Raw genomic sequence first — 20000 nt, forward strand, 5'->3', positions numbered from 1 at the left:
ACAAACACACAGTCGACAAACACACAGTCAACAAACACACACACAGTCGACAAACACACACACAGTCGACAAACACAGTCACACACAGTCGACAAACATACAGTCAACAAACACACACACACAGTCAACAAACACACACACAGTCGACAAACACACACACACACACACAGTCGACAAACACACAGTCAACAAACACACACACACAGTCGACAAACACAGTTAACAAACACACACACACACACAGTCGACAAACACACACACACACAGTTGACAAACACACACACACACAGACACACACACAGTCGACAAACACGCAGTCAACAAACACACACACACAGTCGACAAACACACAGTCGACAAACACACAGTCGACAAACACAGTCAACAAACACACACACACAGTCGACAAACACACACACACACAGTCAACAAACACACACACAGTCGACAAACACAGTCAACAAACACACACACACAGTCAACAAACACACACACACAGTCGACAAACACACAGTCAACAAACACACACACAGTCGACAAACACACAGTCGACAAACACAGTTAACAAACACACACACACAGTCGACAAACACACACACACACACACACAGTTGACAAACACACACACACAGACACACACACACAGTCGAAAAACAAGCAGTCAACAAACACACACACACACAGTCGACAAACACACAGTCGACAAACACACAGTCAACAAACACACACAAACACAAACACAGTCGACAAACACACAGTCGACAAACACACACATACAGTCGAAAAACACAAACACAGTCGACAAACACACACACAGTCGACAAACACACCGTCAACAAACACACACACACACACACACACAGTCGACAAACACACAAACACACACACACAGTCGACAAACACACACATACAGTCGAAAAACACAAACACAGTCGACAAACACACACACACAGTCGACAAACACACAGTCGACAAACACAGTCAACAAACACACCGTCAACAAACACACACACACACACACACACACACAGTCGACAAACACACAAACACACACACACACAGTCGACAAACACACACACACACAGTTGACAAACACACACACACACACACACACACAGTTGACAAACACACAGACACACACACAACAACACAAACTGAGGGGAAAATACCAAGACGGCTGTTGATTAGTGTTCGCAATCTCGAGGACTCGTTCCTCAACACTCGGCGTCCAGCTTCACTGCAGTTAAACTTCATTCATGTCTCAAATCAACTCATTATCAACCAGCAAGTTTCACGATACAAACAACAAACACACTCTGACAGTCACTCATAAAACAAACAATTTCCACTCTTGTATAGATGGTGAAATTGAAAGACTAACACTCGAGTTTCGGGTGTTCATCTCGTTGTTGTGACAGTATTTGATGTTTAGCACAGAATATATTTCAATTCGGTATTACTGTAGAAGTGCTCAGTTTCTATTATGTTCGGTTTTACCTGAAGTTCAACAGTTTTGAAAAGAGTCTGTAAACGTGTAAACTGGCCTGAAGGTTCACAGTTGAGTTCTGTGTGAGAAAAGAGTTAATTTCATTCCAGAAGAAGTCTCTATTGAGTGCAATAATGATCCACACACACACACACACACACACACTCACACACACTGATGTTTAGATCAGTGTGTGAAGAGATGTGAGAAACGGGTCCTAGAGATCATAGAAACGCTACACACAGCGCTACACACAGCGAACACACAGCGAACACACAGCGCTACACACAGCGCTACACACAGCGAACACACAGCGAACACACAGCGCTACACACAGCGAACACACAGCGCTACACACAGCGAACACACAGCGCTACACACAGCGAACACACAGCGCTACACACAGCGAACACACAGCGCTACATACAGCCCTACACACAGCGAACACACAGCGCTACACACAACGCTACACACAGCGAACACACAGCGCTACACACAGCGAACACACAGCGCTACACACAGCGAACACACAGCGCTACACACAATGCTACACACAGCGAACACACAGCGCTACACACAGCGAACACAGCGAACACACAACGCTACACACAGCGCTACACACAGCGAACACACAGCGCTACACACAGCGAACACACAGCGCTACACACAGCGCTACACACAGCGAACACACAGCGCTACACACAGCGCTACACACAGCGCTACACAAAGCGAACACACAGCGCTACACACAGCAAACACACAGCGAACACACAGCGCTACACAGCGAACACACAGCACTACACACAGAGAACACACAGCGCTACACACAGCGCTACACAGCGAACACACAGCACTACACACAGAGAACACACAGCGCTACACACAGCGCTACACAGCGAACACACAGCGCTACACACAGCGCTACACACAGCGCTTCACACAGCGCTTCACACAGCGCTACACACAGCGAACACAGCGCTACACAGCGAACACACAGCACTACACACAGTGCTACACACAGCGCTACACACAGCGCTACACACAGCGAACACACAGCGAACACACACACAGCGGTACACACAGCGCTACACACAGCGCTACACACAGCGCTACACACAGCGCTACACAAAGCGAACACACAGCGCTACACACAGCGAACACACAGCGAACACACAGCGCTACACAGCGAACACACAGCACTACACACAGCGAACACACAGCGCTACACACAGCGCTACACAGCGAACACACAGCGCTACACACAGCGCTACACACAGCGCTACACACAGTGAACACACAGCGAACACACAGCGAACACACAGCGAACACACAGCACTACACACAGAGAACACACAGCGCTACACACAGCGCTACACAGCGAACACACAGCGCTACACACAGCGCTACACACAGCGCTTCACACAGCGCTACACACAGCGAACACACAGCGCTTCACACAGCGCTACACAGCGAACACACAGCGCTACACACAGTGCTACACACAGCGCTACACACAGCGCTACACACAGCGAACACACAGCGAACACACACACAGCGGTACACACAGCGCTACACACAGCGCTACACACAGCGCTACACAAAGCGAACACACAGCGCTACACACAGCGAACACACAGCGAACACACAGCGCTACACAGCGAACACACAGCACTACACACAGCGAACACACAGCGCTACACACAGCGCTACACAGCGAACACACAGCGCTACACACAGCGCTACACACAGCGCTTCACACAGCGCTTCACACAGCGCTACACACAGCGAACACACAGCGCTACACACAGTGCTACACACAGCGCTACACACAGCGCTACACACAGCGCTACACACAGCGAACACACAGCGAACACACACACAGCGGTACACAGCGCTACACACAGCGCTACACACAGCGAACACACAGCGAACACACAGCGAACACACAGCGCTACACAGCGCTACACACAGCGCTACACACAGCGCTACACACAGCGAACACACAGCGCTACACACAGCGCTACACACAGTGAACACACAGCGCTACACACAGCGCTACACACAGTGAACACACAGCGAACACACAGTGGTACACACAGCGCTACACACAGCGAACACACAGCGAACACACAGCGCTACACACAGCGCTACACACAGCGCTACACACAGCGCTACACACAGCGAACACACAGCGAACACACAGCGAACACACAGCGCTACACACAGCGCTACACACAATGCTACACACAGCGAACACACAGCGCTACACACAGCGAACACACAGCGCTACACACAGCGAACACACAGCGCTACACACAGCGAACACACAGCGCTACACACAGCGAACACACAGCGCTACACACAGCGAACACACAGCGCTACACACAGCGAACACAGTGAACACACAGCGAACACACAGCGAACACACAGCGAACACACAGTGCTACACACAGCGCTACACACAGCGATACACACAGCGAACACACAGCGCTACACAGCGAACACACAGCGCTACACAGCGCTACACACAGTGCTACACACAGCGCTACACACAGCGAACACACAGCGGTACACACAGCGCTACACACAGCGCTACACACAGCGCTACACACAGCGAACACACAGCGAACACACAGCGAACACACAGCGCTACACACAGCGCTACACACAGCGAACACAGCGAACACACAGCGCTACACACAGCGAACACACAGCGAACACACAGCGCTACACACAGCGCTACACACAGCGAACACACAGCGAACACACAGCGCTACACACAGCGCTACACACAGCGCTACACACAGTGAACACACAGCGCTACACACAGCGCTACACACAGCGCTACACACAGTGAACACACAGCGCTACACACAGCGAACACACAGTGGTACACACAGCGCTACACACAGCGCTACACACAGCGAACACACAGCGAACACACAGCGCTACACACAGCGAACACACAGCGAACACACAGCGAACACACAGCGCTACACACAGCGCTACACACAATGCTACACACAGCGAACACACAGCGCTACACACAGCGAACACAGCGAACACACAGCGAACACACAGCGAACACACAGCGAACACAGCGAACACACAGCGAACACACAGCGCTACACACAGCGCTACACACAGCGAACACAGCGCTACACACAACACTACACACAGCGCTACACACAGCGAACACACAGCGAACACACATCGCTACACACAGCGAACACAGTGAACACACAGCGAACACACAGCGAACACACAGCGCTACACACAGCGCTACACACAGCGAACACACAGCGAACACACAGCGCTACACACAGCGAACACAGCGAACACACAGCGCTACACACAGCGAACACAGAGCGCTACACACAGCGAACACACAGCGCTACACACAGTGAACACACAGCGCTACACACAGTGAACACACAGCGAACACACAGCGCTACACACAGCGAACACACAGCGCTACACACAGCGAACACACAGCGCTACACACTGCACCTTTAAGACACACCATGTGTAAGTTCATAAGTCGACAGCATTGCTGAGTATTTCCTCCTTAAAACTGCAGTGAACCAAAGACAGTCTCAAAAACACGGTGTGAAATCGCTGGTGTTTCTGACGTCACAAACGACCTTGTAACCAATCAGATCAACGTGTGATCGTCAACCAGTGGATCTCTGAGCTGAGTGAGTGAGTGGAGGCAGGGCTCATTCGCATATTCATAGAACCGCACATACTAAATGAGGCGAGGGTGTCGAGTTACATTCAAGATTTTTTTTAAGGCATGACGAAGGAAAACACGTTTAAATATGTCATTTTGGTGATCAAAGATGAGTGTTAAGGGATAGAGTTATTGACTACGGGGACTTTAAATGACATGTGGATTAAAACCGATGATCAAACATCAAAAAAAGACAGACGACAGGTGTTTATACGGGAAAAACACCCCAAACAAAGCTAAAGATGTGCATGTGTGCTCTTACTCTGAGTTCCAGGCTCTCGGGATCTTCCTCGTTCCCCTCGTCCAGATCACTGTCTTCATCCGGAGTCGAATCCCGTTTGCTTCCCGCGGGACACATGCTCTCGGTGTGTGTGTCGCTCCGGTCCTCCTCCTCCTCGATGCGGTCCTCGTTGTGGAAGCCCTCGCCCTCCGCCCCGCACGAGGGGCTGTCGATCCCGCTGTCCCGGTTCGGGATCTTCCCGTTGGATTCGGGATTCTGCACCGGCTCCGTTGCTTCGTGATTATCCTTCAATCCACCGCTGGAAAGTGTCTCATGCTCTGCTTGAAGTCCGTCTGCAATTTCGACGTCATTCACAGAGTCCGTCTGGAAGGAGTTTACGCTGGACAATCCCAAGAGCTCTGAGATTTCACTGGGTTTAAACACTAGTCCTTCCGCAGAGCCAAAATCCCCAGAATCCTGTGCGGCCGGAGGATCCATGCCGTTCCTTCGCTGGACACCCACAACCGGAAACCTTGAAAGATAAAGGGACAATAATAGTCTAGACCATGCAAAAGCAAAACATTTACCATCTTAAATGTTTTTAGGAAAAACAAACAATAGCCAATCAGAATCCACCCTGCTTTAACAAGCTCGAGTATTTAAAGTGACAGACGACAAAACTTCACATCGGAACGATAACACTTTATTTTACAGTGTTACATATGTTACATGTATTTAATATAGTAATAACAGTAAGTTATGCATAATTACACGCAACTAACCCTCAACCAAACCGTACAGTAAGTACATGTCATTAATTAATATTACTCAGTCCTTAAATGTATAATTTCACTGCGACACGGACACCTTCAAATAAAGTGCAACCCTATATTTTAAGCTGCTCGTTACAGTGTAATTCTACAAATAAGTAATATTAATAAACAACAGTGATTAATATATAATCAGGGTTAGGGTTTGGTTGAGGGTTAGTTGCTTGTTATATTGCATTCTTTACTGTTTTTCCTACAGTAAGTAGATGTAAGATGTGTAACAGGGACACTGTAAAATAAGTGTTATAGTTATTGTTCTTGATGTGAACTCCTGTTAGTCTCTGTTGGCTAATGCATTTACTGACATGAACTAAAAACGAGCATTTGTTATGGTATTTATTCATCTTTGTTAACGTTATTAATAAAAACTGTTCATTGTTAGCTCATGTCCTGTAAATAAAATTAACAGATACTTAATAACAGAACTTTTGAGATTAATAATGAATTAATAAATCTTGAAATTAACATTAACTCTGATCAATAAAAGCTTCAGTATGTTAGTTATAATACATTTAACTTATGTTAAGAAATATAACCTAACTGTAAAGTGTTACCCAGCAAAAAATGTATGTATTTTTTCAATTAAAATGCAAGTAGATTGACTGTGTAAATGAAAACGGAAATGTATTTATATACAAAAAAACGAGTAAAATGTACAAAAAAAGCCCTCAAATGCAAGATTAGGAGGCAAACATGGCTCTGCACAATCAAGATTAATTACGACAGTAGTGATTAAAGTGAAATGTGAATCATGTTCATGCTTATGTTGCATTAAAGATTACAAGTTTGTTTTCAGCGTTGTGTTTTAACCAATCAGTGCATGAGTGTATGAAGGCATCGACCAATCAGAGGCAAGTAGATTCAGAAGAAATCCACTGAAAACTTGTTTTTGTTCAGTGCGTGACTAACTCACAAAACGCCTTCGAGCGATAATCAACAATAATGAAGAGCGCTAATCAACAATGATGATTAGTCATAATAATATTGCAGCCCTACCCTGTAATGATTCCCTTTATAAAGGCATTTACACTGTCATGCGAGTTCATGCAAATCATGCTCTACAGTGTGTACAGATTATGCTTTTGTTAATAATATATTGGTAACAGTCTACAGTATTTGACAATAAACTGAAGTCAGCTTTATTTCTACACAGAAAGAGCAGAATCAATGATGAAAACATCAAATCTGATCTCTAACAGAACGATAGTGTTATTATTCAGACTACTTTAGTTCAGTGACTGTGTAAAGCTCATCGGTTATGAAACCAGTTTAGTTCAGCAACAGAAGACAATAGATTCGTCATCAGATCTATTCAGTTCAAAAAGCAGACATAAACTCAACCCAGGCACATAATGACCCTTAATGGGAAAGTTAAACACACGGTTTAATCTCTACATTTACTACACACTCTATATTAGGTGTGTGTGAGCTTACAGTGCTGATGCTGTAAAACACTGCGCACACGGCTCGGGTTAGAAGAACAGGTTTGCTGGTTTAATGGTGATATAAATTATACATGTAATCACACAAATGCATGTTTTTTTTGTTTGTTTTTTTGCATGTTTGATAAGTATTTTAATTAGAATTTTACATTTGACGTACATTTAGAGAATATATACAAATCAATGAATATTAAAATATCACCAGAAGTGAAATGCATGTATTTTTAAAATACAAGTACAATGTAAAAACATGCATGTGTGTGTGTGCATCAAATGATCACTTCACAATAAGGTTCATTAGTAACATTAATGATTAACTAACACGAACTAACATGAGCAATACATTTGCTCCAGTATTTATTAATGTTAGTTATGTTAGTTCACAGTGCATTAACTAATGTTAACTAATACAACCTTTGATTCTAATACCGTAAATGAATATGAGCTGAGAGTGATCTTGTACCTGGAGTTGCTGCGGATGATCCGGCCCACACTCGGCCCGGCACACGGGCCTCCGGGTCTCAGGGAGAGACGGGGAACGGGTCGCAGGTGCACAGGTTTAGGGGGCGCTGAGAGACACACACACACAGAACACACTCAGACACACGCGATCACACTCCTCCATTCCCATCGCTCTGAATCCAGGAGAGTCGCATGCAAACAAGCAATCGAAAACCAGCTGAGCGTAAAAAAGAAAGATGGAAAGCCTTCAGCGGTCCGAGAAACTGTCAGCTTCCTGAAGCGAGAACAGGAAGTGGAGATGAGCATGCGAAAAGTGCTGCGGTTACACTGCGAGATACACACACACACACACACAGATGATGATGATGAAGTGTGTGCGTGCATGAGCGCATAAACTGCTTCAAATGAGAATTAAAGTCAGTGTTTGTAGACGAGTTGTGTGTGTATGTTAGAGCTGAGTGAAATATAATGTTAATGATGCAACTTATAAAGCCGAGCTGAATTCAGGAAGCAGAGAGTGAGTTGTCTGCACTTCCTTCCTCTGTCTGTTTTGCACTATATGTGAAAGCCACAAAAATAGTTCACACACGTTGCAAACACACATTTATGCTAAAAAAAAAAAAAAAAAAAAAAAAAAAATACAGCGATGGGATGAATAAAATCATTGAGTCGTTGCAGGACTGCTGGAGTGAACGACTGGAAAACGTGTGTAATACCGTGTGGTTTCTGTGCTCTGGGCTTCAGGGGCGTGGCTACGGGAAGGGGGCGTGGCCTCTCGGTGAGATGGGCGGGGCATGGCCTGAAAGGGGGCGGAGTCTTCTTCTTCTGAGGCTGCTCTACAGATCCACAGGAGTACGAATCTACAGAGAAACACAGCATTAGTGTGTATGATGAGACGGAGATGACCAGAACTGGACGAAGAAATTACGATTTGAATTGATCTTTTAGTCTATACTGTTTTCAGTTGATGAATGAACAAAACTTTGTAGCTCCTCCCGTCCAATAAATAGAAATAAGCTTTGCACGCTGTTACTTCTGATATGAAACAGTCTCAGCTTTCAGATTGAGTCCATAAATGTGTGTGTGTGTGTGTGTGACAGGTGAACCGATCATCTCTTCCTCTTCACTACTAGTTACAGCAGCAAAGAAACATGATGAACATCAGAAGGAATGATGAAAGATACGATAATCAGTCATGTCTCATATAATCCATCAATCTGTGTTTCAACCGCCAATAAAACAGCGGGAGAACAACAATAACATTTACATTTACCTCAGAAAATATATTTAATGACCATAAACATGATAAGTGAGCTAGAAAAATAACTATAACTATAGAGCGTTCTGATTACTATATTACATAATTATTATATTTTTCTTCAATATGTGTTTTTTGAATAAATCCTTCATGGTTTTACGACAGCCACCATTTAAATGCTTATATTAAAAAATGAGTATGTCATTCAAAAACATTATTATTTTAAAAACGTGTAATATAAATGTATATCCTAAAAATAAGTTAACTTTTAATATTCCCTGTATAGTTTCCAGCATTACATTAGCCTTTGGGTTAGCTTGGGTATATTTACATCTTTCTGAATGTTGATTAATGTATACTGTACGTTTTGAAAAAGATTAAATAAAATAAAAATCCTAAAATAAGGAAATTTTCCCTGTACTGTACCGGATAGGCTCCAATTATTTGATATAGAATTGAATAGAAACCAATCGCTAGCTTAAGAATCAAAACCATCAGCAGCTTCAAGTTTTCTGAAGCGGTGCGACTCCTTTCATAACTGATGAACTATAATGTGCTTCCGGTGTCAGTGTGTGTGTGTCACGAGGAGATTCCCAGATGCTTTAATGGTTCCACACTAGAGTTCGACTGTGAGTTGCATCCAGTTGTGTTTTAAAAGTCTTGAGGCTGTACTTTATAAAAACATGTGCATTTGAATATTGTCACAATTTTGATATTCTGTTCTCTTCCTGCGCTTTAGTTCCTGTTTCCTTGTTTCTATTGTCATCCTGTTAGTTTCCATAGATGCGCTTGTTTATGATCTCATCATGAATCACCATCGTCGTCCTTCTTTAGCCTCGTGTTACTTGTGTGTATTTAAACCTAATCTTCAGGGCGGGCGGGTGTTATAGTTCCTGGTGGTTATTAAATGCAAGTTAAGTTTTTCATTTTTCGGTGTCATCTTTGCTGTGGATTATCAGTACGTCACAAACATTTCCCCAACATTTACATTTGAACATTGACCTGTAACACGACTTTAGATCATTTTTACAAACTAAGGGATGAGTGTGTATTATTTGACAGCATGTTGTAGCCCAAAGACATTAGACCAGAGGTTGTAATGAACTCAGAACATTTCTTTTAAAAACACACCACAAAAATAAAGGCATATGTGAGATATTTCACACAGTCTAATTACCATTCTGCTGCTTCCTCTCATGATATCGCACACAGAGCTTGACCATCAGCACACACACACACACACACATCTCACACTCTATCTGCCTCGACAGTCTTGAAGTCAAATACATGTAGATTAACAATACATTCACAGGACTGACCCTATATCTGAGGCCGATAAGTACATAAACCTACAGGTAATATCAGAAGTTGATGGAAGAGCTTCAGATAATCTCAGAGAAAGTCCTCAGCGATCTCTCACACTGACCAGGAGGACAGAAGTCTAAGAGATCTCGAACTCAAACACAAATGATACTCCAGACTGGCACTAGAAGTCAATCTTAGAGTCTATTGGAGAATATAAACAATTTTAGGAGAAACGTCAGAGAAGTTGATGTTTACAAATTGAAAAAATATCAATAAAGTCACAGAAACTGAGAAACACACAGAAGACTTACTTCATGCTCTGGTAGTCCAATATGTTTTTTTCCTTAGGACTGACTCAAACTGCGTGTGTGTGTGTGTGTCCGTGTGTGTATTCAGCCTCCTCCCTGTTATGAATATGTAAAGCCCACACAAACACACACACGCGCAAACACACACACACACACACACACCTGTGACAGATGAGTAAAACTGAGCTGTCACCGACTGCACCTGCTGTTGTTCAGTGGAGGACTACACCTGCCAAACCTGCTTCACTGTCTGTGTGTGTGTGTGTGTGTGTGTGTGTGTGTGTGTGTGTGTGTGTGTGTGTGTGTGTGTGTGTGTGTGTGTGTGTGTGTGTGTGTGTGTGTGTGCCTAATGAGCTAAATCCGACTACATCTGCCTTTGAGAACAATCTGGATTCCTTAATCATAGAACACTGTTTTAATTAAGCAAATTTTACCCCATTTATTTTCTCCAAATGCACGGTCCTGGTGTTATTATGAACAAGTCATTATATGTTCATGTTATTCCAAATACGAGAAAAGGGGATTCGTAATCTTTCAAAACAAAAAAACAAAATAAAAAAACCTGGTTTTGATTTTCAGTTGATGTCATTAATCCCTCTTATTGTTCAACCGTCTGTCATATACAGACACCGATCTATTCCTCATCCGTAGGGTTTCCATGTTTTATGGGGACTTCCTATAGACATAGTAGTTTTTATACTGTGCACACTGTATATTCAAATTCGGTATACTCTCAAACACAGACACACACACACACACACACACACACACAGACACAGACACAGACACAGACACAGACACAGACACAGACACAGACACTCACACACTCACACACACACACACACACACACTCACACACTCACACACACACTCACACACTCACTCACTCACACGCACACTCACACACTCACACACACTCACTCACACTCACTCACACTCACTCACACTCACTCACACTCACTCACACTCACTCACACTCACACACACTCACACTCACACTCACACACACTCTCACACACACTCTCACACACTCTCACACACTCTCACACACTCTCACACACTCTCACACACTCTCACACACTCACACACTCACACACTCTCACACACTCTCACACACTCTCACACACTCTCACACACTCTCACACACTCTCACACACACTCACACACTCACACACTCACACACTCACACACTCACACACACACTCACACGCACACACACACACTCACACGCACACTCACACACTCACACACACTCACTCACACTCACTCACACTCACTCACACTCACTCACACTCACTCACACTCACACACACTCACACTCACACACACACACTCACACACACTCACACACACTCTCACACACTCTCACACACTCTCACACACTCTCACACACTCTCACACACTCACACTCTCACACACTCTCACACACTCACTCACACACTCACTCACACACACACACTCACACACACACACACACACACACACACACACACACACACACACACACGGTGTTTCACATTGCATGAATTTACAATAGGAAGAATCGCAGACAACTCTGTCTGGTCCGCAAACTACGTTTCACAACCAGACACACGCGAGAAGCGATCAGGAAATAATGCAAGATCCCGCATGCAGAGTTCTCAGGCAAGACTGAAATTATTACAAATTATAGCCCGCAGGAAACTTGCAATACAAATTGTGTGTGCGCTGATTTGCAGTGAAAAGGAGAACAAGAAAAACAGATTATGCAGGAGGAAATGGCTGGGGAGACGAGGGGAGCTGTGTGTTCTACATAGAGTTGGGGGTAAATGAATAATTTTGCAATGTGCTGCTGTTGCTGCTGGTCAAACAAATGTTTGTGCTTAGTTTCTGTTTGATATAATTGTGAATATATCCATTAAAATACTGATATTCTGGTCTATAACTCCTCCCCCGAACATCCCGCTGTCCTGTATCTTCCTCTCTCATTGGCTGTAGGTCTTCGCCAATGTCATTTTTTTTAGGTAGAAAACTCATCTCACACGGAAGGATTTTGAATCGCGATTCTCTCAGATCTTTGATAATTCAAAGCCTATGATTTGCCTATGAATTCGGGCATTTGGTGGAGATTTTGTAAAACCTGTCGGTGAGTAAAAATCGGGGCTATAATCGTGCAGTGTGAACTCGACATAGTTGAGGAGCCATGTCTGACCAGGTGTGTGAGCCAGTCCCTGTCTCGATTCAGTGGGAATACTCATCGAGAATGAGGACATGGAATGGAGCCTCACACAAACTCCAAAGACTGATGTAAGTGTGCTGAACTCAAACTCTATTGTAAAGATCTAGTAATGTGAAAAAATTAGCACCATGCCTGTCTTTTAATGCCTGTTGACTCCCCGCTCCCTCGGCTCCACCTGAGACCATCGTCCTTACGGCTCCACCTTGACTCCTCAGTCCCTCAGCTCCACCTGAGACCATCGTCCTTACGGCTCCACCTTGACTCCCCGCTCCCTCGGCTCCACCTGAGACCATCGTCCTTACGGCTCCACCTTGACTCCTCACTCCCTCGGCTCCATCTGGGACCGTCGTCCTTACAGCTCCACCTTGACTCCTCACTCCCTCGGCTCCACCTCAGACCGTCGTCCTTACGGCTCCACCTTGACTCCTCACTCCCTCTGCTCCACCTGAGACTGTCGTCCTTACAGCTCAACCTTGACTCCTCACTCCCTCTGCTCCACCTGAGACTGTCGTCCTTACGGCTTCACCTTGACTCCTCAATTCCTCGGCTCAACCTGAGACTGTCATCCTTACGGCTCCACCTTGACTCCTCGCTCCCCCTGCTCCACCTGAGACCGTTGTCCTTACGGCTCCACCTTGACTCCTCACTCCCTCTGCTCCACCTTGACTCCTCGCTCCCTCTGCTCCACCTGAGACTGTCGTCCTTACAGCTCCACCTTGACTCCTCACTCCCTCTGCTCCACCTGAGACTGTCGTCCTTTCGGCTTCACCTTGACTCCTCAATTCCTCGGCTCAACCTGAGACTGTCATCCTTACGGCTCCACCTTGACTCCTCGCTCCCTCTGCTCCACCTGAGACCGTTGTCCTTACGGCTCCACCTTGACTTCTCGCTCCCTCGGCTCCACCTGAGACTGTCGTCCTTATGGCTTCACCTTGACTCCTCAATTCCTCGGCTCAACCTGAGACTGTCATCCTTACGGCTCCACCTTGACTCCTCACTCCCTCTGCTCCACCTGAGACTGTCGTCCTTACGGCTTCACCTTGACTCCTCAATTCCTCGGCTCAACCTGAGACTGTCATCCTTACGGCTCCACCTTGACTCCTCGCTCCCTCTGCTCCACCTGAGACCGTTGTCCTTACGGCTCCACCTTGACTCCTCACTCCCTCTGCTCCACCTAGAGCTGTCACGATATCTACTTTTTGTTGTGCGATATATTGCACCAAAATTAATTGCGATAAACGATATTATTGTAATTTTCAGACCATTTTATGCCACTGATTACATAATGACAATATAATAGCATAATAATGCAAGTACACTGTTTCAAAGAACATTTTATTCTTATTCTATTCAATATTTAGACATTGTGAAATGTGAAAAAATAAATCCCAAATAAATAAAACAAGTAAATAAATACACTTTCGTTAACAAAAAAGTGCAAGGTATAAAGAACTAGATCAAAACAAAGTAATATGTCAATTTAAACTTTTAAAGTGTCTCACACAAAGGCACAGATGCATCAACAGGACATTTCTGCTGTCAGATTCGTTTTTTAATTGTTAGGCAGATTCCGAGAAAGGAACACCAACATGTTTACCTTGTGGGGCTTAAAGGAGAACTCCGGTCAATTTAAACATTGAGCTCATTTTTTTGGTAAATTTGGAGTGCTGTCAGTACAGAGAACAACGACAAAAATCGGTGTTTCCTACACCGTGTTATCCTCTTTTTAAAATTTGCACACTGTTGACTTAAACGGGGCTAGTTTTAAACCTGTTAACATCCTTGATGTGTCATTTTAAGTGAACAGCCATGTGAGTGATATTATTCAGAGTGAACACGGTGAAAGATATGAATAAAGATGTGAAAGATATGAATAAAAATGATGTTTATTCAGCCAGCTCACATACCCGTATTTACTTCCTGTTTTCGGTCGAAGTCCACAGTAGTCGATTGTCGAGTTCGCGCGCGCGATCATTGGTAACTAAGATAACTAATGATCGCGCCCGCGAACTCGACAATTGACTACTGTGGACTTCGACCGAAAAAAGGAAGTAAATACAGGTATGTGAGCTGGCTGAATAAACATCATTTTTATTCATATCTTTCACATCTAACGTTACTGCAGTCAGATTCACCGTTTTCACTCTGAATAAAATCACTCACATGGCTCAATTCCATGTTGGACTCGTTATTCCTAACTGGCTCGCTGTAGATGTCACGAAACAGAACACTTTAAAATGCAGTTGGTTCACGCCTTCTCTTTACCTGACAGTCTCTCTCTCTCTCTCTGTGTGTGTGTGTGTGTGTGTGTGTGGACACGCTGCCTGAGCCCCGCCTCCGACACAGAGTGCAGACAAGATGACAGAGGCAGCGCGATCAAAATGTTGGTGACATTCATTGTAATGTAAAAATAAATCTAATTATTATTTTTAATAATAAAACAAATTATCAGTTGCAATATATCGCGGCACCAAAAATGATCGCGCTCATTTCCATATATCGTGCGATAAGTCGATATATTGACTATCGCGACAGCTCTAGCTCCACCTTGACTCCTCACTCCCTCTGCTCCACCTGAGACTGTCGTCCTTACAGCTCCACCTTGACTCCTCACTCCCTCTGCTCCACCTTGACTCCTCGCTCCCTCTGCTCCACCTGAGACTGTCGTCCTTACAGCTCCACCTTGACTCCTCACTCCCTCTGCTCCACCTGAGACTGTCGTCCTTACGGCTTCACCTTGACTCCTCAATTCCTCGGCTCAACCTGAGACTGTCATCCTTACGGCTCCACCTTGACTACACGCTCCCTCTGCTCCACCTGAGACCGTTGTCCTTACGGCTCCACATTGACTTCTCGCTCCCTCGGCTCCACCTGGACCGTCGTCCTTACGGCTCCACCTTGAATCCTCGCTCCCTCGGCTCCACCTGAGACCGTCGTCCTTACGGCTCCACCTTGACTTCTCGCTCGCTCGGCTCCACCTGGGACCGTCGTCCTTACGGCTTCACCTTGACTCCTCACTCCCTCGGCTCCACCTGAGACTGTCGTCCTTACGGCTTCACGTTGACTCCTCACTCCCTTGGCTCCACCTTGACTCCTCGCTCCCTCTGCTCCACCTGGGACCGTCGTCCTTACAGCTCCACCTTGACTCCTCACTCCCTCGGCTCCACCTGAGACTGTCGTCCTTACGGCTTCACCTTGACTCCTCACTCCCTTGGCTCCACCTGAGACTGTCGTCTTTACGGCTCCACCTTGAATCCTTGCTCCCTCGGCTCCACCTTGACTCCTCACTCCCTCGGCTCCACCTGAGACTGTCGTCCTTATGGCTCCACCTTGACTCCTCGCTCCCTCGGCTCCACCTGGGACCGTCGTCCTTATGGCTCCACCTTGACTCTTCGCTCCCGTGGCTTCACCTGAGACCGTCGTCCTTACGGCTCCACCTTGACTCCTCACTCCTTCGGCTCCACCTTGGTCAGTCGTCTCTCTGTCTCCGCCACAGACTTTAGGGCCTTCAGCTGCGCCTTGTCCCTCCACCCCTGTCAGACTCCTCCTTTTCTCCGGTTCTGCTTTAGTCTTCCGGCACCCTGGTTCCACATCGGCCGCTCATCACATGGCTCCGCCTTGGCCTCCAGGTCCTTCGGTGCCCTTCTTCGGTTCCGCCTTGCCTCTCCACCAAGGTTCCTCCCTCCATCGGCTCCACTGTGGGCCACTTATTGCGTTTTTGTTTCCTGAGATCCTGAAAAGTGTGTACCTAAGTGTTTTTTTTATTAAAGATACCGTTTACAAATAGATTCAGGTTTTTATTTTCCTTTTCGCCTCAACCTTTGTGACAATTACTTTTAGGGATGCACCGATATGAAAATTTTGGCTAATACCGATAATTATTTATATTTGAAAGCCAATATATTTGGACGATAAATTTGAATCCAAATTTTTATATAATTTTTGAGAGCGTGATTACAAAAACAAAAGTCTCACCATTAAATCCAAGTCCCAAACACACAATTATAATGTTCTCATGTTAATTTTATGTAGCCGATATGACAGACTTGCGCTGCACATGTTGCACTGAACTGTATTTTCCTTTTTTGAAGTGATTCCAATCATATTTCAAGCAATTCAAAACCATCATGATGACCAGTGCGCATCTGAAGCGTCTCAGCTGAAGGAACCATTATTTATCGGCTTTAATATATCGGACAAATTTTCTTATCGGGCCGATAACAATAAAAATGAACATATATCGGCCGATACCGATATGGTGGCCGATATATCGTGCATTCCTAATCACATTTATGCATTTGGCAGATACTTAGCGACTTGCACTGCATACATTGTATAAATGTTATCAGTTGATGCATTTCCTGGGGATCGAACCCATGACTTTGGCGTTGCGAGAGGCATGATGCACTGTTTGAATTACAGTAAAACAGAAATCACATAAAACATGGGTGTTGCATACTGATAAATAAATTGCACACACGCATCAGGATGTGGACAGTGAGAGAGGAAGAGGAAAAGGCAGAAACGCTGCGGACTCTCCAGGGAAGAGTGGCTGTAAGCCATCATGCACAATATGCCACTCGATAATGAGCAGCTCATAACCCCATAATCCCCAGCAACATCTACCAGCACATGCGCGCGTGTGTGTGTGTGTGTGTTCTGACGGTAAGGCGTGGAAACAAACCACCATCAGCTGCCACACGCACATACTAGGCGAACACAGAGGGAAATGGGTCAGCAGTGAGATGAAGAAAGATATAGTGCCATCTGTCCGCCCTAGTGTGTGTGTGTGTCCTGACTACACCTCTGTGATCAGGGTTTTTCCTGCATTGAATTTTTTTGGACGCTGCCAAAGCGAATTTTTGTCTTATTTGATCGGTGAGTAATGTAGATGAAGGCTTGTGACAGGGCGCGTGTTTCACTGAAAGAACGAGCAGAGAGAGAGTCCCAGCCGCGCGAGCACTCTCTCTCTAAGGACCCAGGCGAAAGTATAAACAAGGCTTCACCGTCTCCAAACTAAGCGCTGTCTTGCTCTCTCTACCTCGCACATATTAATCAAAAATAAATTTTCAAAGTTTCATGTGGAGCATTTGGAGATAAATTTTTTTTGGTGTTAAAATATGTTGCCTTATCTTCTCTGAAAAGCGTTCCGCACATTCAGCTGACATAAACCACACTTTAAATAAATGAAAAAACCTATCCAGTGATGAAATGTTTTCTGTGTTAACACAAATCTTGTGGGATGTCCTGCCGGGATAATCACACAACGCGTATGACACGTCCAATTCACGAACTAATAATGACTCCTTTGAACAGATTAATTTTAATGAATGGAAACACTTTACAATAAGGTTCCATTTATTAAACTCTATTTAACTACATTAGTTATAAACTATTAATAAACTGCACTTCTACAGCATTTATTAATCTTTGTTAATGTTAATTTCAACATTTAATAGCCTATTATTGATATCAAAAGTATTTGTTAACATTAGTTAATGCACTGTGAACTAACATGAACAGCTGCACAGCAAAATCCCCAGTGTTAAATCAACACTGCTCAGAGCACACATGGTCCCTCTCTACAGAGTGTTAAAGAAACACTGAAGCAGTGTTAATGTTAATGAGATAATGAAGTGATGATTGAGCATTAGTGATGAACACCTGCTGTTAACAAGCAGAATCACTGAAGGAAAGAGAAACACAAGAACTACAACTGACTTCCAGTCACAGCCTCAGATTAAATCAGATGAAGATAAAAAGACAATAAATCTCTGAAGATCTCAGCAGAGGATTAAACAACTCCACAAACAGCATTACCAGGTTCACTTATTACTAACCAAACTGACTTTTATTTTATTTTATTTATTCATTTATTTGACATGGACATTGCAATTAAACATAGTACAAAACAAGTCTGTGACTGATGCTATGCAAAAAGAGTTTATAGCTATTGCTAATTTTCAACTCCAGTCCATGGTTGGGCCTTTACACTAAAACAATTACTATTTCATCTTAAAAACATATCTATAAACACACTATATAAATCACTTACATACACAAACCAGCTATCTACAAATGGGTACATTCCTGTTTCGATTTCATCCAAGACTTAACTCGAGAAGTAAACATTCTAAGCTCAGTCATGGTTTTAAATTCAGCGGGTAATGAATTCCACAACTTTGCACTTTTATATGAAAAAGGAGACTGACCAAATGAAGTCTTACGGTATGGAACTATACAGTTACATACAGTTTTTTTCTTTATTTCTGTCAGATGTCTACATAAGTTCTTTTTGACAATTAACAGAGGTTTAGATGTTGATGTTTTAAAATCACCATTATGGTGAACAGTGTTGCCTTTAGTTGGGCAATTTGACTCTTGACTTCTTATGTGAATTTATGGTCTTTGTAACAGTGTTTACCAAAACACATAATTTGTTGCAAAGAGAGCCAAAAACAAAGGTCTATAGTTCACAACATAATAAAGTTAAAAAAAAAAAGACAGAAAGTGGTTATTTGTTATTCATAGATTTTTTTTCAACAACATTAATTTCTTTATACAGATCAGACATCAAGCTGATTTGTTTTTATATTGGGAAAGTAATCTTTGGACACACACACAGTCATCAAGAATCCACATATGAATCTCAACAATGGTGACATGCTTTATGCCGCAATGCATTCTGGGAGGCACCATCGTTTAAAACTCTTGGCTCCCAGCATGCATTGTAGCATG

The 20000-nt window shown here is 44.3% G+C and overlaps 1 protein-coding gene across 6 annotated transcripts in view; it reads right to left on the bottom strand.

Annotated features, from left to right (window-relative positions):
* fgd (faciogenital dysplasia) overlaps positions 1 to 20000 on the bottom strand; it is a 94145-nt gene that overhangs the window by 56251 nt on the left and 17894 nt on the right. For 3 of the 6 annotated variants that reach the window (XM_056242601.1, XM_056242600.1, XM_056242599.1), the window contains exons 2-4: positions 8890 to 9033; positions 8175 to 8280; positions 5482 to 5971 (exon numbers count right to left, since the gene is read on the bottom strand). In XM_056242601.1, coding sequence (XP_056098576.1) covers positions 5482 to 5971; positions 8175 to 8280; positions 8890 to 9033 — 740 coding nt within the window. Of the gene's footprint in view, positions 1 to 5481; positions 5972 to 8174; positions 8281 to 8889; positions 9034 to 11047; positions 11068 to 20000 lie in introns of those variants that run through there. The other 3 variants (XM_056242602.1, XM_056242604.1, XM_056242603.1) reach the window with 3 other exon arrangements.

Source organism: Rhinichthys klamathensis, unplaced genomic scaffold (genome assembly GCF_029890125.1).
Source record: "Rhinichthys klamathensis goyatoka isolate OS25496 unplaced genomic scaffold, OSU_Roscu_1.1 h1tg000732l_1, whole genome shotgun sequence".
Classification (NCBI taxonomy): Eukaryota; Metazoa; Chordata; class Actinopteri; order Cypriniformes; family Leuciscidae; genus Rhinichthys; species Rhinichthys klamathensis.